At 36.4% G+C, this 27,957-nt stretch overlaps 1 protein-coding gene across 1 annotated transcript; it reads left to right on the forward strand.

Annotated features, from left to right (window-relative positions):
- Positions 1-17,701: 17,701 nt before the first annotated feature.
- On the forward strand, positions 17,702-26,718 carry LOC149298339 (bile acid receptor-like). The gene is made up of 10 exons (XM_089487544.1): positions 17,702-17,795; positions 19,433-19,795; positions 20,546-20,686; positions 21,068-21,207; positions 21,671-21,772; positions 22,827-22,926; positions 24,242-24,370; positions 24,688-24,804; positions 26,208-26,321; positions 26,483-26,718. Exons 1-10 carry the CDS (start codon positions 17,702-17,704, stop codon positions 26,716-26,718), a joined length of 1,536 nt encoding a protein of 511 aa, XP_089343670.1.
- The last annotated feature ends 1,239 nt before the right edge of the window (positions 26,719-27,957 follow it).

Genomic DNA, 27,957 nt, shown 5'->3' on the forward strand with positions numbered 1-27,957 from the left:
TTGTACTTAGCTTGCCAAACTGGTCAAGTTAGATAATGATGCTGTGATTCACTAACATGTTTATGCTTCAAACAAATATTTGCAATGAAAGATAACAGAAAGCCGCACAAAAAAATGACTACTTTAATAAACTCTTCTCTTTGGTGTATATAAATTGTAAATATACCATAATACCATAATACAAAGTGTTGACTTAAATATCACTCCTAGTCAAAACTATGTTTAAATTCCAGTGTACATATAGTGTAATTGTCATTTTTACTTTAAAAGGGCAGTCAAGCCTCAAAATGTTTTGGGGGATCCCTATTTCAGTGCAAAAGGCTGCTTTCCCACTTCAGACACTGACATAGCGGCAGCTGGATTCTGAAACCAATCTTGCTATAACTCTATTTGCATACTAGCATGTTGGGTCACAAAAAGGGGAGGGGCTTAGCAGGATTTAAAAGGGACATTCCAGACATCATATGCACTTTAATGCGTATGATAGCAGAGACCTGCCTTTAAATTTACATTCTGTTCAGATGGATGTGCGCATGTTGTGTGGAAAGCTCTCCCACTGCATTTTCTGCCACTGATAGGATGCTCCCAGCAGCCAATCAGTGTTGTGGAACGTTCCGGACACGTGGACAAGGGCAGCTTTTGTAATAATGCTTACGAAAGTACTTACAAAGTACTTTCATGTTCATCATTTGTTTAGGGGATTTACTGGGATACTAGAGTGTCCCTTTAAGTCTGCAGGGGCGTTAATCATACCAGGAACTGTTGTGCAAAAAAAGTATATTTGGACTGTTCTTTTAAAGAAGGAGTAAAGCCTCATAGCAAGTAAACGTAATTCTATTGGCTGGGTTATTGCATTAAGGTGTTTCAGCTCACAAATATTTTTTAAATTAAATCTGCATTAAGATATTATTTCTAATACCATTTAGGCATTAGATATATGTATCTATTTTGGATACATATTACTTTTTTTTGAGTTTACATCTTTTTGCATTTTTGCGTAGCGACCAGGCTACCACAAATGCCTACTTCTTTGGAAAGGAATGCATTTCCTTAGTAAACAAAGAATTTCGAATTTGAAACTTTAGGGAAAATAAAAAAAAAATCTATTTAGAAACTAGACATGCTTATAGTACCAGTTTCCTTTCATTACAAAATACAAGGCAACAGATCATTATTGAACTCCTATATTTTAGTGTTCAACGGACGAAATAAACTTTTGTAATTTATACTAGTAAAATGTATGCGTTAGAAGCCCACCTTATGATATGGCATGGGAGGAAACTTTTCTACTAGGTTTGCCACCAAACCAATAGCTCAAACTAGTCTTACTTTGTTTATTACTTTGAAAACTATCAAGATGATGCGTTTCTTTCACTTTTGTTAATAAACATTTTTGTGTTCAAATAGTGGTTTTTTTCCACCATTTTTCTCTTATTTTGCATAACCCAGTTTGGCATTACCTGCAATGCCTATGCGATATGTACAGCATACCTCCCAAGTATCCTAGCATTCCTGAAAAAGTCCTAATTTACACTGCTGATTTTGCTGGTAGTGGGGGTCATGGGCCAGTTGGGGAGATCCTCTGATGTCCTGCGACCAGCCCAGGGAGCTGTGAAATCCATGAAGGTCGGTGGCGATCTGCAGCTGAGCGCTGGAAAGTGGAAATTTGGGTAAGGTGAGAATGTGGCCCATTCCCATCTCTGATGCTGCCCATTCACGGCTCTGACCCTGCCATTCCTCCTCTCTGACTCCCCTCAAAATGTTGGGGTGTATATATACAATGCATAGGTAAGGTATGTGCACAAATTATTTACTCTGCTTAGTAAATGCATCCCACAATGCAGATTACCACCCACATATGTTCTACATCAGAAGCTCATTGGAGAAAACACATTAAAATAATGTAATATATTAAAAACCCGACTTTCTTAATAGGATTAAGCTTTCCGAGCCAGCGCACAAAAGTGTTTATTTAGGATGTGCAAGAACTTGGCAAAATACACAGGCTTTATCATGATACAGAAAGCGGTGACAGTCCTTTTAGATAAGAGCAGATACTTTGTTAGTGACATATAAACAAGCTTCTGATACAGAAAGAATGAAGAATTTGCAAATAGAAAGGCTGTTAGACCCCCCTGTTTGTTTTTTCTTACAGCCAGTTCTCAGAAAATGAGAAGCAAATTTTCCAGCGAATACAAAGAGGGTTATGTGTAAAGTTGGGGACATCTGATCCCCCTCAGTTTACTACATAGCATTTCAAGAGACAATGACAGTTGCTTATGTTTCCTATTGAATAATGTTGTATATCTTTACGTATATTGTATTGTTCAGAGTGTATGTGGATTCTGGAATCACCTCGTTTTACCCCTTTTTAACCCCTTAAGGACCGGGCTCATTTTTCGTTTTGTACCCTGTGGGACCGAGGCTGTTTTGACACTTTTGTGGTGCTTGTGTTCAGCTGTAATTTTCTCCTCACCCATTTAGTGTACCCACATAAGTTATATATTGTTTTTTTCAGGACAAGATGGGCTTTCTTCAGATACCATTATTTTGATCGTATCATCTTATTTACTATAAAAAAAATTAAAAAAACATGGTGAAAAATTGAAAAAAAAAACACATTTTATGACTTTTATTTGAAAAATCTTTTACTCACCTAAAAAAGCAAGTAAAAAAACTAGCTAAATAGATTCTACTACTTGTCCTGAGTTTAGAAATACCCAATGTTTTTATGTTTTTTTGCTGTTTTTTTTAAGTTATAGGGCAATAAGTACAAGCAGCGTTTTATGATTTCCAAATCTTTTTTAACAAATCTGGTCAGTCTGCCTCCATCTCCTCTTTGGAACATCTTTGAAGCCGGTTAACTCAATTTAACCCATTCAAACCATATATTTTTTTAAACTAGACACCCCAGGGTATTCCAAATGCTGTTATTTTAACCCTTTCCATGCACCAATTATACAACTACACTTTGTCAAACTTTGTAATAGTAATTTTTTTTATTTTTTTTTCCACACAAATTGTACTTTAGTTATAGATATACAGGTGCTGGTATATGTCACTGTCAAACAACACCACAATATGTGTTCAGCAACATCTCCTGAGTACAGCGATACCCCACATGCATGGGTTTGTCAGATTGTTTGGCTGGTAAAAGGCTACTTTTGGGGCATGCGTAATTCAGGTGGTCATTTGGTCATTGTGCCTCCCTCTCCTCTTTGGAATATCTTTGAAGCCGGTTAACTCAATTTAACCCATTCAAACCATATATTTTTGAAAACTAGACACCCCAGGGTATTCCAAATGCTGTTATTTTAACCCTTTCCATGCACCAATTATAGAACTACACTTTGTCAAACTTTGTAATAGTAATTTTTATTTTTTTTTCCACACAAATTGTACTTTAGTTATAGATATACAGGTCCTGGTATATGCCACTGTCAAACAACACGCCAATGTGTGTTCAGGAACATCTCCTGAGTGCAGTGATACCCGACATGCATGGGTTTGTCGGGTTGTTTGAGATTTAAAATGCCACATTTGGGAAGTGCGCTTTTTTTCTCCATTTTGGTCAGTCTGTACCTATGCCCTATCTTTGAGCTAGGCCACTCCAATTTACCCCATCAGCCATTTTTTTTATATATTAGACACCCCTTGGGTATTTGAAGTGCTTTTATTTTAACTCTTTGTTGAGATTTTTGAGAAATTTTAGCACTTGCTCAAAATAATAAACTTTATTTTTTAATTTTATTTTATTTTTTTAATACTTTTTTTATATTTTTTTTTACACATTTTGCTGGTACTGGATGGTTCATCTAGTGACATCACTGCATAATTATTTTTAAATGTTAGCACATTTTTTTTTAATTTTTTTTTCCATTTTTTATTTATTTTTATTTTTTTTGAATATTTTACTAATCACATAGTGATTAGAAAGCTGGGCTCCATTGACTTGCATGGTTGAATGCAGTACCTGTATTCAACCAGCAAGTGGAGCCAGTTCTCTAGAGGGTCTGGAGACCCTCTAGCGAACTTTTTCGTCTTTATTGTTTTATTTCCCGGGCCGCCGCCATCTTGCTTGATGGCGAAGATCACCGGCAGCGGCGGCTGTGACCGCTCTCCGGAGCGGTCACAGCCCACCCAGAGGTAAGTGTTTGGTGTCGCTGGATGCCTCCTGATCGAGGCATTCCAGCGACACCATTTAAGTTTAGGAGGCGATCGTTGATCGCCTCCTAAGCGCTTTTAAAACGGGCGTCCGTTGACGCACCGGGGAGGGGCCAGACATGGCCCCCGATGCCGATCTCGGCCTTGCTGAATGCCTCGACATCGAGGCATTGCAGCAAGGCCGTTTAAGCGAAGAAAGTGATCCTTGATCACTTTCTAAGCTTATTTAATTTTTTGACGGTTCAGGACCGTCAAAGGTCATTTAGTGACCTTCTTGTTATGACGGTCCTGAACCGGCAAAGGTCGCGAAGGGGTTAAGAAACATATGTCAGTTACAATTGCTGTATGAAATCTTTAGAGATTTGTGCTACTACTCATAAGGAAAACAATACAATATTTGGATCTTCTATATAAGGGTCATGTGGAAGTGGTTAAGCAAACCACACAATAAAGAAATCACCAGGGGTGTGGTTTGTGAACGGGCATCAGGAGATGTGAAAAATGTATTTTATTAGAATTATTATAGTACTGCTTGCTGTAGAAGTAAAGTTGGCGATGTAGCCTTACTTAGGAACCAGAAGCTCCAGGTAGATTGTCTCTACCTCTGGAGCAGCATTTTGACCTCTGTAAGATTTGAATGATGTCAAGTTGCTGCTCACTCTCCACTGACCTCCAGCTTCTTTTGCCACCCAAGCCACGCTGAGTTGTCCTAAAATTTACTCTCCCAGGTTTCAACTACCAACTCTGTTCTTCTCATAGGAGAAGGTTACCAAGGTCCCTCATTATCCTAGACTATAGTGAGTTCCACAGAAAGTAAGTTAAAAAAAGCTTAAAAATTAGACTTGCTCATTTTGTTTTGTTTTTATACGAATGCGTTTTACCGTTTTGTCCACTCGTCCGAACAAACGAATGCAACATTGGACGAAAGAAACGAACAATGAATGTGCGCCATCTGAAAAATTTTGTTAATTTGTTTGTCGCTGCGGCTGCCATTTCAACTACACAAAGAGAGGGAGCATCTCGCCATTTTAATTCAACTTCTGCTACCTGTTTACTACTTGTGTCCATGGCAACCGGTCGGACGAATGGAATTTTTGAAAACAAAAATGTTGGACGAATTTTGGAGGACAGAGATGGATGGATTTCGTTTAACTACAAAGATTTTTTTCCCCGAACACAAAGCATGGATCACAAATCGAATAAAAATATACCTAGTACGCCCAGTGAGTGCATACAGTCCAATAATTGCAGACCTGTTAATACCCGAGAGTTTCGAAGAGCTCAGTGATACATCATGGCTTAATACATTTCTCCCATAACTCAACTTACTTAAAACGTAAAGGATTTTCTCTGTGAAAAGTAGTAAGCGCTGAATTCAGCAAAGCAGCAATAAACACTTGTGGATTTATTGCTTTCTAATTCCAAAGATATGTGGTTTTGGATTATAAAGAGATAAAGCCTAATAAGTCAGCGTGCAGTTTCTGGCTCATATGTTGGCTCTTAATGAACAGTCCTTGGGGATCGAAGGAGTGTCAGAAATTTCAACCCTACTTTCTCTTTTCTCATTTAGTGTACCCGTACAAATGATATATTGTTTTTTTCATGGATAAACAAAGATTTCCTTTCTCAGGATAAATACAGGTTTCCATACCTATAAATGATATAGAAAGAAAAAAATCTATAAAAACAACACAAAGAACTTTTTCCATAAATGGTACAGAGATTATGTAAATAACAAAACTCAAAATATCTTAATTCACTTGTCTTTAGTTATATGCCAAGGATTTGCTTTTGATGCTTCACTGCTGAAAAAAATAAATATATTTATGTTATGCAACATACCCACTAAAGAAATAACTCACATGCATATTTTGATTGAGATTGCCAATACAGTGCCCTATGCACAACACTATACAATTATTAGTTGCTTAAAAATATTGGGGAGGGAGGTTGTGGAATGAGCATGGATTTTATGAAGTTTTTATTATTTCTATATTTCAGGTATCTATAGGTAATAATTGAATGTTTGTTTAGTTCTCACTGTGTGCTCTTCAGCATTTGTAATCAGTGGCTGTCCTATGTCTTTAACAGAGGTTCTATCGGGACATACTATATTCTACACTGTCATGTATCTTAGTCTAGGCTATCAGGCTCCCCAGTGTCCCACTGATCAATGGTCTTGTTCCAAGGGAGATCCTTGATCTCCCCAACCAACCTATTGACTCTATGGAAGTCATATCCCAGTGGTCCATTTCGTTTAGTGTAGTGGAGATCCGTCCACAGAGGCGGAAGCCTCTGTTTAAGGGTTAAACAAGTGTCAGTGGCTTCCAAGTACACAAAACCACTAGCAGGGATAGGCAGAGTGTCCGTACCTGGACACCAGTGTTTTTTGTAAAGCTTGTGAAAGTCATTGATATGTATGAAGCATTAAATGAAATATCCACCACCAAGATTAGTGTTGTCATCTAATAGGGCATTAAACACAGCTTTCTTTGTTTCCCCATCGATACAGAAATTATACATATACATGCTTAATTATCTGCCTTGGCCCCCATTGTTTTCTGAAGTCTCATCTAGATATGTTAGGAATTGTTGCATTGTTCCATATGTATATGCATTTTTAAATCACTTTATTTCACCTTAAAACACAAAATCTCTTGTGCCTCAGGATCCTTCTATCCCAGGAAGTCATCCAAGATCCCAACATAATATGCAGCTAATCAGTGTTCATCTGGAGAGGTTTTATATGACCTTGATATTAATTCACTTGAGAAAGCTGTTCTTTGCAAAGTTTATTTAGAATGCAGTATTTTGAAGATGAACAAATTGTAATCCATTTTGGTGCAGGTAGGTCTGCCACTTTGGCCACTTTGCTAGTACATTACATGTGCCACTGGCCAGCACATGTAAATGATTACCTTTGCAGCACGTGTGATGTATAAGCAAGTAATTGATTTACTTCTTTGAGCTTGTATATCCCACATACTGCAGGACAGTACTTTACATGTGCTGATCAACAACAAATAGCTGGTACAGTTACCCTAACTGCTGCCCATCACGTATTCTCCGCATCAGGCTAGGTCATTAGATGTACAATAAAAAATGCCTGGGGCAGATTTCTTAATATTATTAGCATTTCTGATGCAACAAGGAAAGTCTATAACTACCTGAATGTTACATTATGAATGTATAGAAACATTTGTTTTTTTTCTTAAATTTTACCACTGACCTATTACTAATATTCAATTGTTTACTCAAAAATAGGTATGGAAGTCTTCTACCAGGACTGTGCTATTTGACTGGGGAAATATTTTGATTATATGTCTATTATATACCTAAAATCAGCATTGAACTAGCCTCAGATTTGCAACATCACATGAAGCTGAAAGCTATGATCAGTTAAAATGACAAATCAATGGACAGAAAAATAGAACTGATCATTTTGTCCTCGTGGCTTGTTCATTATTATTTGCATAGCATTACGATGTTACAGGGTGTCCCTAAAACCACTTATTCTCAGTAGTACGCCTTAATGTTTAAAGGCCAAGAGATGCTGATAATGCCTATTACATAAGGCTTCAATCAATCAATTATTAACTAATTACCAGCTAAGAGAAAATTATTTCTGCAGTTATGCAACCGAGTTGCAGTTTCCATGAAGAACAAACATACATTTTGTATTAGTTTCAATATATGCTAGAATATTTATCTAAAATTATATAAATTGATCTCTTTTTTAGGGGGCTGCAGACAATGGTGTTCATTTATTTTAAAAGGAAAGGCATTACTCGTGCAAAGTTTGAAAAGTAGTATAATCACAATATAAACTAATAGAATGCTGCGGATAGGCCCATTGCATTTGTTGCTACTGTAATAGAAGCATTTTTAAAACTTTGTACGGAAATCACTATTTATTTTATGTTTTTAATGATTTGCCTTGAATGTTTAGGCCTTAACAATACCATAACAGTAGCTATCATGAAAGTCGAGGAAATGAAAGATTAGGTTATAGATGCGTATGATAGGAAACGGTAGCTATCATGAAATTCGAGGAAATGAAAGATTAGTTTAAGGATGTGTATGATAGAAAATGTAACACCTGAATTTCATGTTTGGATAATGGCCTGGTTTTATGTGGTCCACCTAACTGGTAAGACCAATAAACAAACTTTTAAAAATGTCATAAATATCTCTATTGAATCAATGGTATGGCCAGTATTTTTTATAACATGGCAACTGTATGTTTTGTAAAGCTGAGGCATGTAAGCAATTCTGCTCTGAATAGGTTTGTTTTAGATAAATGTCCACCAAAAAGATGTCTGGTGATGCAGTGGTTCCACTTGAAGTTCAGAGATACATGCTAGTGCTACCTATGATCACTTAATCTTCCGGGAGCTCACATTATATGATATTCAATCATTCGTGCAAGTCATTATCCAAGTCAGTTACATTGTATGGCAAGACCCAAGCAGAATTGTGGGCTTCACGAAAGGCCAGTGACGGCCTGCTGCCGCTTTGGGGCATGATTTACTGAACACAGTGTTTGCTGTGGCAGAGGAATGTCACCCCCCTCTAGTACACACAAAATTACAAGGTAAACATAACATTTTAGCAGCATATTTACCTGTTTAGAAAGCAAACATTTTTTTGAGATAAGGCTTTTCATGAAAAGGGAAAGCAAATGCATGTAATCTCAAACCAATTATGTACTTTTGGTTTTATCGTAATTACTACACTGATGACAATGTGTGAGGAAGCACGATGGCCATTCTAGTGTCTGTAAAGGAAGAGAAATAGTATCACAAGATTAGAACAGTCCACGTTTCAAAGGAATCATTTCTTCATGGCTTTAAATATATAGGCACATGTAGACATTATCATACATTTTTTATTGATTTATTGACTTATTTCCATTGAAGTATCATTTGCGCCAAAAACTACCATATCAATTTATATGACTATATACTTGTTACTAATCGGTATCATATGGGGGTACAACAATACTGAGTTTTCTAGCTACTTCACCTATAAAGGATAAATACTGTACTTCCCCCAGCTACTAGACATTATAGCAATAGGAATTTTCCTTGTACAGTTTACCATGAATATCAGTTTGGTTCAATGTACCGTGGATGCTGAAGCCAAAGTAAGGTGAGGATGTATTTGTGTAGAAGTGTTATGAATATGATTTTCCAAAATGTGATGTACGTCATAGACAGCAGAATGACAGAAGAATTCACTTTATATGAAGGCTGAACTATTGACCTATTGGTCAACAGTTGTCCTAGGATCCCAACAACAAAGTTGCTATATACAAGCTTTACTATTGACCTACTGGTCAATAGTTGTCCTAGGATCCCAACAACACAACAAAGTTGCTAACTAAGCTTTTGACCCACTGGTAACAGTTAGTTACCAGTTCTTATGTTGTTGGTGTTCCTTAGTTACCCATAGGTAAGTGTGTGTAGGTATAGTGATTTTGGTTTGCATGGTTATAACCGAAATATTGTTCTCTAGGTTACACCGTTCAACCGAAAAAAACCTGCTATTTACATAGCAACCTATCAATACTATAGTAAAAAATACCTTAAGAAGAACCACACAACATGTGCTAGTGGAACTTCAACCCAGGGCTTGACTGTGCCTGGATCCAGAGGGCTTCACATAGACCTGTATTTAAGCGCCCTGAGTTATAGACCAGAATCCTTCCCACGTTTCCTCAAGTAGTCGTTATGACCAACAGAGTTCCACTTGAAATTGTTTTGCTGGGTTTCCTCATCATCTCTGCTGATCTACCGAAGCTTGGTATCATTGTTATTTAACTGCAATCTGTCAAGACTGGCGTGTGATTTTGTTGTAGTTTTATTATTTAAGTATAAAGATCATTCACCACAGTATTTAAGTATTTCTTACCATATAATCAACTAGAATACCTCATTTTATATACCATTTGTATATCAAGATACAGAGTGTATATAGATTCAATATATGTTATTGTTATTAAGGTTCCCTGATTACCTTTATAAAATAATTTAAAGTTAGAATCAAGCCACAACTACAACAAGAAGTATACAGTTTTTTTATGGCACCATGTTAATTACATACATACATACATACATACATACATACCTGATAAATATGCTATGTAAAGAAATAATGGTTGGAGTTAATTTTCTGCCTCAACAAGCAGCTTTAGTTAACTGTTTCCTTCTGAAAATGCAGAATAGCGTTTAATCTTCAGATTTTATTTGTATTATTAATGTAGGGGTTAATTTATCCCATATTTTTGTAAGAATTGTAATTTATCAAACCATGCATTGTGTCTTAAGGTCAAGCAGCTGACCAGAAAGCTCTCTGAAACTGGCAATATGGGAAAGGATTTCATGCGGTTTTTTTTTGTTATTTAGTATTTTTATTTATTTTTGCTTCTTCTCCAAAAAAAGTCAACAAACATCCTGTGGCTTCACAAATTATTTATGACCTTAATATTATTTCCACCAAATCTAAAGAGAACAGGGAAAAAAAGTATTTTTTATATAAAATATTTTTGGCTCAACAAATATATACCGGTATTTGTGTTACTGCCTGAAAATCTTATTGTGCTGCTATATATTTAATAATAATATTAATAATAATAATAATAATACAACATTTAAAAAGAACCGTCAGTATTTGTTCCATCTTCTAAATGACTGTAGAGTATAAATTGATTATTGCTGATAAATAGTTTGTAAAAGTTATTTTCAATGAATTATTAGTAAATATTTCAGCAAAACATTCAATATATAGGTTATCGCTACAAAGAGGGAAGTGTGTAGGTAAATGAAACAATACAATAATATAATATATAATATACTAATATTCATATACTATGTTCGAGAAAGTATATCTATCATACCAGAGCTTTTCAAATCCATGGGTGATTTTTTTTTCAGATTTATAGTAGTTGTGTTCTAATGTTAGATGTGAAATTTACAGACAGCAGGAATGAGGATGATAAATGCACAGAATTTCCAAAAAATTTAGCAGTGTATGTGAAATAATACAGTTTAAAAGTGTTTTTTTTTAAATTATAACTAATGAATATATGTACAATCAAGTGTGAGATCAAAATGGAACTTGAAAGTCTCTAAACAGCTGTTGTTCTGCAACTAATGCTTTTGAACTTTACTTGGAGAAGATGTGAGTTGTATTGTATCACACCAAGAAAATAAACCTTAGTCGTTATATCATGTTATTCTTCATTCTTTCCCCTGATGGTTTAATCCCCCCCCAAAAAACGATGTGAAAGATTTTTAGAACTTTATTTTCAATTTCTGTGGCAATAACCCATCAGTGGCTGCTGTTGTGTCACGTTAAGCTTCCTGGTAAAATTATGCATATTTTTCACGATCATTTGATTTCTGTGAAATGGTCAGGTGTTCTACAATGTTAGGAATGATATTTATAATGCTACGTTTAGTTTAGAAGTGTACGTGTAACAGTACCATTACTGGATTATGTGCCATATTCTCCAAAACTGGTTATTTCAACGTGAAGGCGATTGACTTTCTTAATAGCTACATTAGCATGAAGTTCCTATTTATAACCCATGGCCTTCCATGGTCAAGTTTCTGAATTCAATTAGGAAATTTTCCAGAAAAAAAAAGTGATAATGAAAACAGCTATGCGGGTCCTGACTTTTTCTTGTAATGTTACAAACGACCCCCCACGTTCATTTCGTACCCCCATCCATCTTTTTTAACCTTCTTTTTATTTAATGTCTATGACAACTTTTTGCATTCCGTGAAATAACTCCCAATAACACAAGGGACATGTGACTGTAACTTTCCTCCTTTTAAAAAACACCATAACCGCAGCTTCACCCTGTTCCAATATTCCTCGGGGATAATCTAATAACAGGAGATAAAACAGCCAACCAGTGGGAGGCATGAACAATTCATTAACAGGTCATCTGATTATTGAAGATGTTTCTCATAGAATAACATTCCTTACTGTTCACTGGGACTCTGGATTTTGCAGAAAAAGAAAGACAAACAGTACGGGGTTAATAGAAGATGCTTCTTTGGTGGCAAATAAACGGCACTAATTAAAATAAATGGGCTGCCATTCATTCTTCTAATTGGAACTGTCCTTTTCATGTTTTTCATAGTTAGCCGAGAGATGGTTGCGTTGTATATATAAACATTCTCATGGGGGCTTTAGATATGTATGCTTCCACGAATAAACACTAATGGAAGAAAAATGCCATTTGGTCCACCTTATATTCCCTTCTCAGGAATGTAGTGTGTATTAACTCCTTCGCCACCACAGTAAACTAAATCATAAATAACAAACTCACATAAGTGTAAAAGTATTTTAATATGTACAACACATACAGTGTATATATGTGTATATGTGTGTATATGTATATAATGAATATATTTATATCTGGAGTAATCAGCCACTGTCTGTAGATGTATGTAAACATTCCAAAGAATGTTTTGCTTTATTAAAAAATATTCCTTTGATGCACGGCTTAAAAAATGTAATGCGCCAACTACAAAATAGAGCTCACTTTCTGCACATGCACATGGGGGTCTTCTCAGACCCCCTGGAATATTTGCCAAGTCAGCACTGACTGGCAAAAAGAATTTCACCTGAGAGGAAATGTGTTGCGCACATCTCCTGCACATCAAATTATTATTTATTGTTTTTTATAGCACCATCATATTCCGTAGCGTTGTACAATAAGATAGCTGGGGTGTGTGGGGAAAAAAGGGCCAAATACATATGAGGGGATTCTGCTGAATGAACCTCTTCACATATATCCCTATCCTGTACTGTATTGTGTACTGTGACCTTCATGGGCTGCACATTCAATCTACTAATAGGTACAAGTCAACCACATCTATTGGATTAATTTACTAAGAAAATGACTTTGTTTCTATTAGTTGTACTATTTGTTTTAGAACTTATTGGGAAATAACAGGGGGGACTTGAGTATATGTTTCTTGTGTGATAGGATGCAAAGGTTAAATTAAATTAGGCATTTATGAATAGCATAACTTTTTGTGAATAAAAAATATTTAGGCTTCCATTATAACTAATCTTTCTCTGTCACAGTTCCTCATCTGCTGCTCCACTGTGCCTATTGCTCCATTGACTCGCTATACCTTCCAGAATCAAATTCAAACTTCTTATCCTGACTACAGAGCCCTTAGGAACTCTGCACCCCCCTACATCGCATTATCCAAATGCACCCCTAACCACCCTCTCCGTTCCTCTAACGAACCGCATCTCATTACCTCTTCCTACTACTGCATTCAGTATTCCACACATGCTGTGACCCTTCTCTGGCATTCCTTACCCCATTCTGTCAGACTCTTCTCCCTTGTATGCAAATTTTAAAAGCTCTCTGAAAACTCTTCTTTTTTCGAGAAGCGTACAACCTTTCCTCTTAACACTCTTAAGTTAAGCCAGATCCTAATTAAGCTATCTGAACGACCAACAACCTCCACAGATCATCCTGACTCAATCAGCTCATTCCTATCCAAGCAGTCCTCTCCTACTGTTTCACTCCCCCCTTAACCAGCGACTGGATTGTAAGCTCGGAAGAGCAGATCCCTCTTCTCCTTTTGTACCAGTTTGTTATTGTGTGTTATTTGAAATTATTTTACTGACTCTGTTGTAACATCGCTATAGAATCTGCTGGTGCCATATAAATAATTGTAATGTAACATAACACATGTTTGTTATAGCAAACTGATCTTCCAAATTGCTCTTCCAAGACCAAAATTATGCCCCAACCCCTTGGACTCAAAGTGTAAAGTGCATATACTGTATAGGCTGTTATGAACCTTTAACAGCATATTTTTTTTATTTATTCCAATTTTCTTTTTCAAACTATACCTGGGAACTGCTCTGGCTTGGTAGGGACAGTGCTAAAGTGTTTCCTGCTGGTCAACTGTCCATACATAATATCAGAAGGAAGGAGTTGAAACACATCTATTCTGTGAGATGACTACATTTGCGAAATAAACAAGACTGCTTTTTATAGAAACAATATAGATATTCATTATGATTAAAGTGTTACCTGCCATTAAAAGCAAACAAATGTGTGATAGAGCCATCTTTGGTATGTGAACATTATCAATGTAGACGGCTTAATAAAATAAAGCGTATGGGGTGTGTATATGAGTATCTTCAGAGAACTTATTGTTTCCTCCATGAGAACAATATATCATGCCAGCATCTGGCTAGTAGTGTAGCCCACCATATGACGAGTGTACAGATGCTGCTCTAACAGCTAAGAAGTTATAGGAGAGGAACATTTTAATGCTAGCGGGGGTGTTAAAATATGAAATGTAACACTGTCTTCTGCTGTTTTCATGATGAAGCATTACCACTTCCTCCATGCTTCTGTTTCTCAAACCAGAATTCCGAACCTTCTTGGCAGATGTACAAAAATGTGCTTTTGGCTCACGATCTGGAAGATATTTGCAGATTTTTTTTCATATATAATTGCAAAACTGTTTTTTTTTAATAAATAGCAACAGCTCCCACAGTGCAGCAGTAGGAAGGATTCAATGCTTGGTAACTTTGGAAGATTCCAGAGAGCTTCATACAAAACTTAAAGTGTACATTACTACACATATATTCCACAGCTGTGTACATATGGCAGGTAAAACAAAATGCCAGACTAAAGAGGCAAAGGGATATCGATTGTTGTTAGAGAAGCAATATCGTGTTTTTCTTTATAATTTTCTTCAGCTACAACCGAAGTTTCAAACTTTGGCTCATTAAATATTGTTTTTCCTCTGTATAAATTACATATGGTTAGATATGATTACAGGTGGATATATAAAATCAGGACTGCTATTTTGACTCAAAAAGCACCTTAAATCTTATCAGACAGCATCACTACACAAATTGAACTGCTTGTTTCTCATCAGAAGTATAACTTTGAGGGTATGATGTGTTGTTTCTGCATGACTCTGACCTCTGTCTAAAACCTCCTGGGAGCAAAGTCATGAAGTAGATCTGATTTGAAGATGAAACAGACAGTGGTTATAAAATGAATAGTCAGAAAAGTGGAAAAGAGCATGATTAGTATCTATATAATGCTATAATACAACCGGATTATTTGTATCATCTTCATGATAAATTGTCGGCTGACCCACAGTTCTATTAAAACTTCTTCTCATGAGAGAGAAGGAAACCCTAAAAAACAGTACCTAATTAGATCTTAACTTCTCTGATACTTACTGCACCTCTGTTGTCCAAGCACCACGAAACACTATTATGCTCAAATAACTGTTCACTGTGTATGACACACAGCAACATATATATTGAAAATTATATACATACCAAATCGCAAAGAACTGAACTTTCAGGACAGGCCGAACCCTTGTGTGAGATCCCCCAACGATTCGACACAATGCCTTTGTCAAGGATTGTATCTTATTTACAATGTACTGTATTTGCTCGATTATAAGACGAGGTTTTTTTCAGAGCAAATGCTCTGAAAAATACCCCTCGTCTTCTAATCGGGGTCGTCTTATAATCAGACCTCAAATAGAGGTCTGACTATGAGACTAAGATCCAGATCCCCCGCACCGCTGCAGGGGACCTGGATCCTTCTGTCTCCCCCCCACACACACACACTTACCGGTGCTTCCAATTTCCTGCTGTATACCGGGGCAGCGGGTTGATGTCCACGTAGACAACTTACGCTGCAGCCGGAAGGAGGTGTGGCTAGCAGCGGGGGTTGTCTGCGTCTATCGCGCAGACCTTCCCCGACTGTCAGAGATCAGAGTTACCCGCACCGGTGCCGGTGATCTCTGACAGCCGGGGAAGGTCTGCGCGATGGACGCAGACAACCCCCACTGCTAGCCACACCTCCTTCCGGCTGCAGCGGGAGACAGAAGGAAGACTGCTGCCCCAGTATACAGCAGGAAATTGGAAGCACCGGTAAGTGTGTGTGGGGTGGGGGGGGAGTGTTAAATGGGGGGGAGACAGAATGAAGACTGCTGTCCCGGTATACAGCAGGAAATTGGAAGCCCCGGTAAGTGTGTGTGTGTGTGTGGGGGGGGGGGAGTGTTACATGGGGGCATAGGGCATTTCTGGAGGCAGAGTGCTCTATGAAATGCCTTTTAACCCCCTGAACACCACTCTGCCTCCTGAAATGCCTTATACCTCCCTATATGCCACTCTGCCCCATAATATGCCTTTTAACCCCCTAAATGCCAGAGTGGCATATAGGGGTATAAGGCATTTCTGGAGACAGAGTGGCATATAGGGGGTTAAAAGGCATATCATGGGGCACAGTGGCATATAGAGGGTTAAAAGGCATATCATGGGCCACAGTGCCATATTGGAGTGGCAAGCCTGGGGGCAGATGTGCGTAACTGAGGGGCAGGTTGGAAAATACAAGGAAATAAAAACAAAAAAATATTTTTCTCAATCATAGCTTTTATTAAAAAATGTAATAGTTTACATGAATTAACATTTACTGGTAAAACTTTTTTCCTATAGGGTCGTTTTATATTCAGGCTTTTTCTTTTTTTCCTAAATTAATATTCAGATTTTGGGGGGTCGTCTTATAATCAGGGTCGTCTTATAATCGAGCAAATACGGTATATTTTGTTGTGTGTCATACACAGTGTTTGAGAATATATCTTGTGCACGCTTATCATTCTGCATACAGTATATAGATGTACTTGGTGCTTAAAGAGCACTTACGTAGCTTAGCACCATACCTTATGTATTTGCCAGGCTATCTATGGTGTGCACTCAGGGCCGTCCCAAGGCAAAATGCCGCCTGGGGCGAATTTTAAAATGCCGCCCCCCCTTATCTACCCTTCCTCTCCCTCCGTCCCTGCCGCCCCCCCCCCATTATCTACCCTTCCTCTCCCTCCGTCCCCCCCCCCTTGTACTTACCTTTCAGCAGTCCTGCGGCGAGTCTCCCTGTTCGGTCTCGGTGCCGGCTTGTAATGCTGAGCGCCGGAAATCTTCCGGCACTCAGCATTACAAGCCGGCACCGAGACCGAACAGGGAGACTCGCCGCAGAGGAGAGAGAGAGGGGGGCGCCGAGCGGGTACTGACAGCTTCGTAAGTGAAAACCACTCGGCGCCCCTTTCTCTCTTTCGCTTTTTAAAAAAAAAAGCGGTTGCCCCACTTGGCTCCATTGTCGGGCCGGCCCTGTGTGCACTTTTTGTTGACATATCCAACAAGATCTGTGGCATATTACGAGAAAAAGGATGTTGGAGGATTCTGGTCAGTAATAAACCCACCAGGTGTTTGTACTTGTCTACAATGTAAAGCACTTATTATTATTTATTGTTTTATATACTGCCATCATATTCTGCAGCGCTGTAACAAGGGGTAAACATAAAACAACAAGTAGTAAATTACATAACAATTTGACTTACAAGAGGCAAGGAGGGTCCTGCTCAGACAAGCTTACAATCTTGAATTGTGAAAACAGATTACAATTGGCTATTCTTTTACAGATTTTCAGGTTTTCTGGAGTAGACCGTCAGAGCAACACGTGTTAATGAGACAGTGGGAAGAGCTGGAGCAGACCATGGCAAACAGCTATGTAACAGTTTCTGATACATACTGTGTTGCAGAACCCTTGCCCTACTATGGTAAGTTTATTTACAATTGATGTTTGTAGGGTGCTATTATATGCAATACCTACAAATTGGAAAAAAATGTAGATGAAACAGGACATTATAATGCAAAAAAAATTATCAACATGCCTAATATTCATAAAGCGTAAGAATAAGTCATTTAACTCATCTGGGTGATGAGGCAATGGCTAGATAATGGACTTATGAATCCGCCCTTACCAAATTTAATCATTTTTCCAAAAATACTGTACTATTTTCCTTTTAAAACAGTTCTGGTTTATATATTGAATAATGTACTTAGATAGCGGCATATTGGTATTCTGGATGCTTTCTTACTGTTATCTCAGCCCAATCAACTAGACAGACACCCTGACTCATCGTCATACTGCCGGTGGTAAACAATAAAATGGATCAATCTTAATGTTACAGACACTGGCACTGACTAGTGAGATTCTATGGAGGAACAGACGTCATCAGATAAACAGAACCTCATTACCTTTGCCATTAATAATCAGCTCAGGGTAGTGTTTGGACAGGGAAAATCGCACAAAATATCAGTTGACTACCTCTTTAAGCAGTCTCCGGGTCTGCAGATAATGCAATCATGTTGGAATCATAGTGAAATAAACATGGGTTTTCCTCAGGGCATACAGTAAATGTATAAAGGATATAAATGTATAAACGTTAAAGGGTGTCAAATGTGAAATTGCACTAAAACATGTTTTATAGTTAAAGTCTGCAAAATAAATCTGCAAAATAAATCTGAAAATATTGAGAAATAAATTAAACTGAGAGGCATTCATCTACATACTATATATAAATCTATTCACTATTCAATATATATGTATATATAATATATATATATATATATATATGTATATATATACATACTACTGTTCAAAAGTTTGAGGTCACTTAGAAATGTCCTTGTTTTTGCAAGAAATGCAAATTTTGTCCATTAAAATAACATCAAATGGATCAGAAATACAGCGTGGACATTTTTAATGTACAGAAGCTAAGTTTAAAAGGATAATTAATCATTAGAAAATTATTTTGCAATTATGTTAGCAGCTAGAAATTTTCTAATTTTCTATGAAAACAGCTAAGTGACCCCAACATTTTGAATGGCAGTTATCCATTTGAAGCTGAAAATTCATATTTCAAAGTCAGATTAAAAGAAAGCAGGCATGTGTGATCTGGCGAACATCGGTATTTGGGTATAAAGTTCGTAACTTTTTTTGGCTGAATAGATGCCCCTTTTTCTTATTGTTTTATAACTGTTAAAATGTGTTTATCCATCTAATGAATGCTAAACATGGGCTTTATTAAAATATTGTATTATTTCAGTCCGATGGCATATGGAGAAATGAATTTTTATTTTAAAATGATAATAAGCATAAAGGATGTGCTTTTTACGTCCTAAGTGTGTAACTAGGAAAGCCAAGCTGCCCTTTTAAACTTATTTTTTAATAGCCAGATTCTCAAGAAAGTTAGCCCTTAGTGAGTAAATCCCAAAGAGTGTCACGTGACATAATACTCATTAGGTAAGTTTTAACCAAACAGCAGCTAAAGGGTTGTTATTCCAAACTTTAGGAATCTTTTCCTTTTCACTGTTTGTTTCCAGCTTATCTTTTTCTTTCCTTGAATCGTAGATGTCCTGCCAGAACACATTAATTATCAACTTCCAGATTCAGACTTCCAGGCGACCCCCTACTGTCAGTATACAAACATGCCATATTCGCCTGTGTTGCAATCACCATCATCACAGTGTCACTACAGTGCGTACAGCCTGGACAACACTTATGGTGATGGCCAGTATGTTCTAAACACGTGTGAAATGAGTAAACCTCCTTCCGTAATGAGTCACGGTGTAGAGGAGGTGTATCCGTCCATTAAACGTCCAAGAATAAGCCACGCCACCATCCGAATGAAAGGGCATGAAGAGCTATGTGTGGTATGTGGGGATAAAGCATCAGGCTATCACTACAATGCACTTACCTGCGAAGGGTGCAAAGGTAAGCAATTAACAACATATTATCTGGCAACAAGAATTTGATTGAAAGATGTGACTTTATAAAAAGGTTATGTACTTTATTAAAATTGATTGACAATGTTACTGGACTTACATTAAGCCCCTTTTAATGTATTGAATCTTTACAACCAAGTTCACTATGTAGATTGAAACGTCACATTCAACTGAGTGGTCCTTTTAAATGTCTGTGTAGTCCCACCTTGTAAATGCATAGAAGGATTGTGCAGTATACTCCCATATGCATTTACCCCCTCCCCCAACTACTTTGTTTGCTGATATATGTCTCCTCCTGCTTGCATCCATGTGATATTCTCACTAGCAGTCAGCTCTAATCCTGGCTATGTGAGCATCCCTGGTCAACCCCCGTCAACATGCACAGACAGTGCTCAGTGGGGCATTTTTCTGCCACTGATTGGCTGCTTCAAGCAGCCAATCAGTGGAGCAAACATGGGACCATGAATTGGGCAGTGCACTCACAGTAAGTCTAGGCAATGCTAAACGATGGATGAAGATGTCCTCATACATTTTGTTTTAGAACAAAAAGGACAGAATACTTTGTATTAGTTGGGCCATTGTTAGTGGACTTTGCAATTTAAATCAGATTTTTATTAAAATCACATTGAGAATGACTGCTAAAATGTCAAGGAGAGTTAAATAAATCCCACATGCAGCCACATTCTTGTATTGTATTATATATATATCTCTTCTAAATTTGTCAAACTGTTTCTTTCAGGTTTTTTCCGTCGGAGCATTACAAAGAATGCAGTGTACAGGTGCAAGAATGGGGGTCACTGTGAGATGGATATGTATATGCGGAGGAAGTGTCAGGAGTGCCGTTTAAAGAAATGCAAAGCTGTAGGAATGCTAGCAGAATGTGAGTGGTGCTTAATACTCATTTAAAGTCAGAAATGCCTGTACAGCATATTTTGAGCATCTACCAACCAGCATCCCTTAATGAATGAAAGATATTTCCAAAACAGGAATTTGAGTCTATAGTAGGCAATCATATTGCTACACAGACCTTCACAAAGGAACTTTACTTATTGATCAAAGAAAGTAAAATTTTCCAACTGGTCACAATAGTAAAAATAAAAAATAACCGCTGGAGAGAAAAAATCTTTAGCAGATGAGTAAAAGTGTGTTTTTCAACTAATATAGTGTCATACTAATTAGTTTATTTATATTAAGATGCATAGTTTGTTATGAGGTTTATTTGTAGCATTGCATGTGTATGATAATTGAGTCTATATTATAGGTTTGTTAACTGAAGTACAGTGTAAATCAAAGAGGCTCCGAAAAAACTGCAAGCAAAACAGCACCATACTTTGTAATGTGAAGGTGGAAGATGATGGGAGTGACAGTAGACATGTTTCATCAACAACAAAGCCAAGCAGAGTAAGACTGATTAAAAAATTATTTAAAAAAATGCACATATAATAATTCATGCACTAATAATTAGAGATTATTATTATATATTAGAATATTAGTTTTACATGTGCCAGTTTCACTATGCCTGCCTATGAGTGCAGGTACATGAGCACCCAAAATATACACTCAATAGTCATAGATTTATAACCCATGTATGATCTACCACTGAGTAAATAATAAAGGTTTCACAAGGACATAAAATAGTTTAATTTAGGAATTACTAAGTATATTAATTTTAATCTGGAACATTGGGTGTGACAAACCCAGGAACACTGCCATTGAAAAATGTTATTACTGGAGCCCTGTCATTTTCTTTGTAATGTTTTACACAGACCTCTGCAATGGCTCCTCAAAAACCTTTAGATGCTTACTATATCTGTTAGTCCTAAATTATTTGTTAGCCTTTAAGTACTCTATTAAATTGTAACAGGTTACTCGTCTGGAACTCACAGTTGAAGAATGTAAACTGATCGATCATATTGTATCTGCCCATCAAAAGTTTGGCTTACCTACAGATGAACAGAAAATGTTTGTAAGTTTTCCAGTGTGAACCTAAAGATATTTCTTTACTTCTTAAGTATTTTAATTTGTTTTCTCTTTATTTTTAACCATGTTTTATTATAGCCGTTTCTAGAAGAATAAATAATGTGTTTATGAGAAATCATAGGCAACTATCTGTTATCTGTTATAATACTCTCATATGTAGGAAAATGGAAATCATACATGGAGGTAGAACATTTAAAAAGTTCTTCTGATGCAAACTTTAAAAAATGGCCTCATAGCAACCAATGCAATTTTCCTATCAGCAGTACCAATGTAAGGTTTGCACATACAGTTATAATACTACTTTGCACCAAAATGACCTTTTTATACGTAACCCCCATCAAATGAATGTAAGTTATGGTCTCTCTGTATATCCAATATTTCTATGCCTTAACAAGAATGTTATCTCTGACCACATGTCCTCCTTCCTGTGGCAAGGCCACTTATTGAACAGAGCACAGATTTACTTGTGAATTAGCACAATAGAAATTACCAATCAACAAAAAAAATAAATGACATACAAGATATGGAAACTTGTAAGAATGAAGTTATTAGGTACAGAGGGGACGCTTATTTCAAAGGAGGACAAATGTTAGAAGAGGTCATAGTCTAAGACTAGAGGGTCAGGTGTTCAGATGTAATGTAAGGAAGTTTTACTTTACTGAGAGGGTGGTGGATAAGCAGAACAGCCTCCTATCAGAAGTGGTTTACGCTAATACTGTAAGGGAATTTCAACATGCATGGGATAGGCATAAAGCTGTTCTGAATCCAAGACAACAACAAGACTAGATGGGCCCAATGGTTCTTATCTGATGTCAAATTCTATGTTTCTATCTATTCCTAGAAAATGACATGCTCTATGAGCAATTTTATTATGCAACATTACGGCTTTAGTTTTGCTTGTCCCATGCATGGTTACATTTTCTTTGCTACCTTTACTTTACTTATTTTTTTTTGTGCCAAACAAAAGAAGAAGTAAATGAACAGTTACCTTTCATATCTTAATTCTGTGGTCTTTCTTGCCTCTTTTTTCATCTGTTAAGTTGGAAGAGTCAGGGAATCCAGAAGAAATCTTCTACCACATCTCAGAAGCCGCTGTTTTTCATGTGCAGTTCCTTGTGGAATTTACTAAACGACTCCCAGGTTTGTTATTCACCTAGAAATGGGAAAGGGGAATAAAGCACTCACTTGTAACAATCACACAGTGTTTATTATGGACCCTAAATTAAATGTAAATGTCACAGACATGTGATACGTGAGGGAATTTGTACTATTGTATGCCACCAATAGAAAGGAAACCTCTGCCATGCTGCTCTCGCATTGGCCGCACTCAAGGTTTCTTTCTTTAATTCTTCTACCATCCCAGTAGAATCTTAGGATGGGGTCTAGAAGGAAGGAGTTACATTAAGCCCTTAGCCACTTGTACCTTTTGAAGTATTGTAGTGTCAAATCATTCCTGTCTGTTCTGCCTCTTTCCACCCTTCAACACTGGGGAAATATTTAAAATTGATGTATTTACTAGATAAACCTATGTTTAAAATGTTACATCTGCTCCTGCCAAATGCTAATTTTAGTTTCTTTTTCTTGATGGAAAAGTTTCTATTTTTTCCAATTGTATTTACATTTTCTCAAGTTATTCTCAATCATGGGTCTTTTACAATCTTGACCATGTGATGTCTTACCACCATCCTGCACTTCTTTGTTTGAATCAAACCCCATTTCCTTGCATCACTTTCCTCTGTCTTAAATACTCTGCCCTACTCAGTAGGGACACAATATGTATATAGGTTGAACTTGATGGACTTTGGTCTTTTTTCAACCTTATGAACTATGTTACTATGTTACTATGTTGCTCCATGTCCTTGCATTCCATTTGCATCCCACAAAATAGCCAAGCCGTTCACTCTTCATTCTACTTCCAGATCCCCTCACTGCAAATACCTATGTATGGAAGAAGTGGGTATACCTCGCAGAGAAATGCAATCCTTAATGTCTATAATGACAATTTTTAGTATGTCATGAACGAACACAATGGCTAACTTTAGATTTTGACCTTTTCCTTTGATGTAAAGAACAATTAAGGGATATAAATACATTTTCTTTAATTTAGATTTTAAGGGGAGTTGCAGCTAATAGATCCAAGTTAATATACACTTTAAGTGGCCAAAGGGACGTGCATCCTTGCACACACATCCTAAGCCTGACATTAATGACACCAAAATGATAAAAAAAAGAAATTACCCTCAAAACAAAAACAATTTTAAATTGTACTACAAATATCCTTTTCTGTGATACAGCATTTTAAGCTAATTTCTTAAGAATATTTTAAAAGCATCAAAAAATGAAATACATTGAGTTCCATATTGTTATGAAACTTCTACTTATATGTTCCTAAATGTTCCTATATATTTCTATATTACCAACCTCTATTTATGCTATAAACCAATTTTTTTTGTAGGTTTTGAGATGCTTGATCATGAGGATCAGATCGCTCTCCTAAAAGGTTCCACTGTTGAAGCAATGTTTTTACGTTCAGCACAAATATACAATCAGCGAATAACTGGATGTGTGTTGCCTATCAACGAAGGTAAAAGTTTATGTACAAAAAATGGAATGTCTTATATATTTTTAAATATAGTTTTCATAGCTGTAAAAACATATTCTGAAACTATGTATGTGCATAAATAGTCTGGCTCTAATGAATTGGTCAGTGCAGCACACAAAATGGATGGAAGACAAGATTTATTTCATTGAGTGAAGATGACATCTGTATGTATTAACTGCTTACTTGTAGTCAAACTGAAGTTGCACATCATTTGTCTTAAATTAGATTTTTATTTACCTCAAAACATATTGGATGTGATGTGATGAAGCCAGTCTTAAAAATAGCATTTCATCTTTCAGGTCTTGCAAGATACCAAAGTCATCCTGCAGAGTACTGTCACATCCAGGAGTTTAACAGATGTCCTCTATACTCCTTAGAATCTCCTCATAGACAAGAGATTCCAGCATCTAGCACAGGTTTGCCTGCCTTTTATCTCTGTTTAAAATCTAGTCATTGAATTTTCACACGGGTGAAAAGTTACAACTTCAGATCCCACATTTGCTTCCAATTCTGCTTCTTGTAATCCAAAATCATGAATAAAACCTTGTGCTTGTCCAAGCATGATGTTTTTACATGAGGTCATTTTTTTACAATTATAAATAGAGACATTATAAATAAAATATCCATTTCCCATAACAAATCACTGATTTTGTGAAAATTTCCTAGTAGTAGACATTTAGTAGAAAAACAAATTGTGAGACATGCCTCAAACACACTTTGTTTTGATATATAAAGCTTTCAGTTAAAGGCATCGGTCCACCTTGTTGGGTTTGAAGGAGTTCTAGTTATACAGCTTTACACTAAACATAAATCCGAATCTTTACTTGTTTTGACTAATGCCTGCATGGACTCACCCTGTCACCTCCAAATAGGTTTCTCAGCAGACATATGTAGAAAAAAAGAGTGTCAGTATAATATAAGTATAAGGAAATTCCATAGAAGACACCCTTGATCATCACCTGCCCCTGAAATAAAGATGGGCACTACTGTTCCTTTAAGTTGATGGTTTATACTACTTGTAGTAGTAAACATAGAAATTAAAGGTTTAGTAAACATTGATGGTGAATTTGTATTGACTACATGTCATCGTAAACTAAACCTTGAATCTGTGTACACAATACTTTGTGATACAAAATATACATAAAAATACCCAAATTTATTGTTCATTATGTAGCATTAAATCATCTTGTCAAAATAGTTCTGCATTGATATTCCAAGGTTACTTCTTAAATTTAGCAGGCTAAGCAAGTGTGATGAAATATTAGCATCCATTCATGGGTAACCTAAAACTCTCCTGAAACTTATGTGTTTCTCTGACAGCCAAAATCTAGCATAGAATCAATGGCGTTGTATTTCAAGGACAGTTGACACAGAAACCTAGGACCATTCATGTGGCATTTTGGAAAGGAGTTTAGAGATCAGTATTACAACTTGACCTTAATCTATCAACATAAATGCCTTTTCTCTTTTTCCCCCCCAAATTTATTGTGTTAACAATATACAAAACATTACAACATAAATATAGTTGCATAATATATCCTTAGAATCTCGCGACAGGAAAACCACATAAATAATGAATTATATCTTCAAAGTATGAAACTATACAACAGAACATATACATAAAAAATAGTTTTGTCACAGGAATGCTCTCTAATCACATACATTGAACTAGATAATGGGTTATGATTTGATTTTAATTTGATTTTGATTTAGTTTTGGTTTTTGGAGCTCCTCAGAAAGTGGATTTTAGCGGCAGGGGTCAAAACGAAAAAGTCCCGGGGAGATTGTTTGTTAATACTTCTTTTCTCTTTGTCTTTAGATCTCAGTGAGGAATTTATTACTCCACTTTTCAACTTTTACAGAAGTATGGGATCCCTTAATGTCACAGAAACAGAGTATGCATTGCTTTCCGCAATCACAGTGTTTTTTTCAGGTTTGTTTTTGCAGTTGTTTCTACCCTTTTTACTGCAATCAGTGATGTGTATTTAGTTTCTAAGTATCTCACATACTTTTTTGAACGAGCATTTTTTTTATTTAGATACAGAAAGAAAGTGTTGACATTTTTACATAACGTAACATAATTTTTGCTTACAGATCGCCCACTGTTAAAAAACAAGCAACGTGTGGAGAAACTGCAGGAGCCACTTTTAGGAATATTACACAAGTATTCAAAGATCTATCACCCAGAAGATCCACAGCATTTTGCACGACTTATTGGACGTCTGACTGAGCTCCGGACCCTAAATCACAATCACTCGGAAATACTGATATCATGGAAAACCAGAGACCCCAAACTTACTTCATTGTTGTATGGTGCGTGGGATTTATAATGAATTAAGAACCTCAAAATTTTAGTCACCCGTCGTTTATCATTTTCGGACTGTATATAAATCAATAATGTTACTAATTTATGTAAATGTCTCAATCATAGTTATGTTGCTTCATAGGTATTGGTCTAAAAAACTCAGTTATAAATGTTTTCATGCAAGCACGTTAAAAAAATATATAAAACAGGTATGCTAGTAGTTACATAATACACAGTGATGATTTATTTTTAAAAGTATTGAAACTTGGCCTACAGTGATAAAGTAATGGATCCCAATCAGCTAGTGTCTTGATTGCCATTGCACATTCATATTGACAACATTTGTCATCATTGTTGGGATTTCCGGGAACTTCTTATTGGAGGAACTATTTTGGTTACTGGTATCCCTGGCTTTCTGATTATGGTTAATGTATATTAAACATACCATACACACCTGGATGGACAGCTAAAGATGTAAACGTAAGTGTGCATAGTTAAATAGCGATAAAGAACAATAACGCTGAAATGTAGGACTACAGCCCAAAGTTATTTTGTCTATCAGGAATAATCAGTCTGTTTTTGTCAAACACTATATATATATATATATATATATATATATATATATATATATATACTGGTGCATCTTCACTTCTCTCTGTCTTTCACACACATATTTTTTCCCTCATAAACACTCGAGTTGGACTGCGAAACCTCCATTCTGCTAACATCACATGATGACCACAGAAACTTAGCTGAAGAATCCCGTTTAGTTTTTGTGAATAGGGACAAAACTCTTCACACAGCTCTTATAAACACTTGCACTTTGGGGAAGATTTCTAAAGGTGTTCAAACCAAAACAGACAAAATGAGCTGCCATGTTATGTATGAGGTGCCAGGATCACAAGCACAAAATGTGTATAAAGGCCTTTAATTATATATATATATATATATATATATATATATACCATATGAAATGATTTTAGGCATTGTGCCTATCAAGTACCTTCTTGATCACACCTTTAAATTAATCAAGCAATGACACTGCCAAGGTCGCCAGCCCAATTTGACACACGGTACAACAAAAATAATTCCTGTTTAATTAGACCCTTTCTTAAAATGATTGACAATCACAAGCAAAAGTATTATAGACCTGAATGTATCAGTAGACAGAATTACAATGATATTTTATCATAAAAATTAATGACCGTGAAATGTGAGCAGGTTACAGATAGGATTTATCAATGTACACAAAGGAAAAAAACAA

The sequence above is a fragment of the Sceloporus occidentalis genome, unplaced genomic scaffold (assembly GCF_023333645.1).
Source record: "Sceloporus occidentalis isolate IW3139 unplaced genomic scaffold, rSceOcc1.0.p SCAF_33, whole genome shotgun sequence".
Lineage (NCBI taxonomy): Eukaryota > Metazoa > Chordata > Lepidosauria > Squamata > Phrynosomatidae > Sceloporus > Sceloporus occidentalis.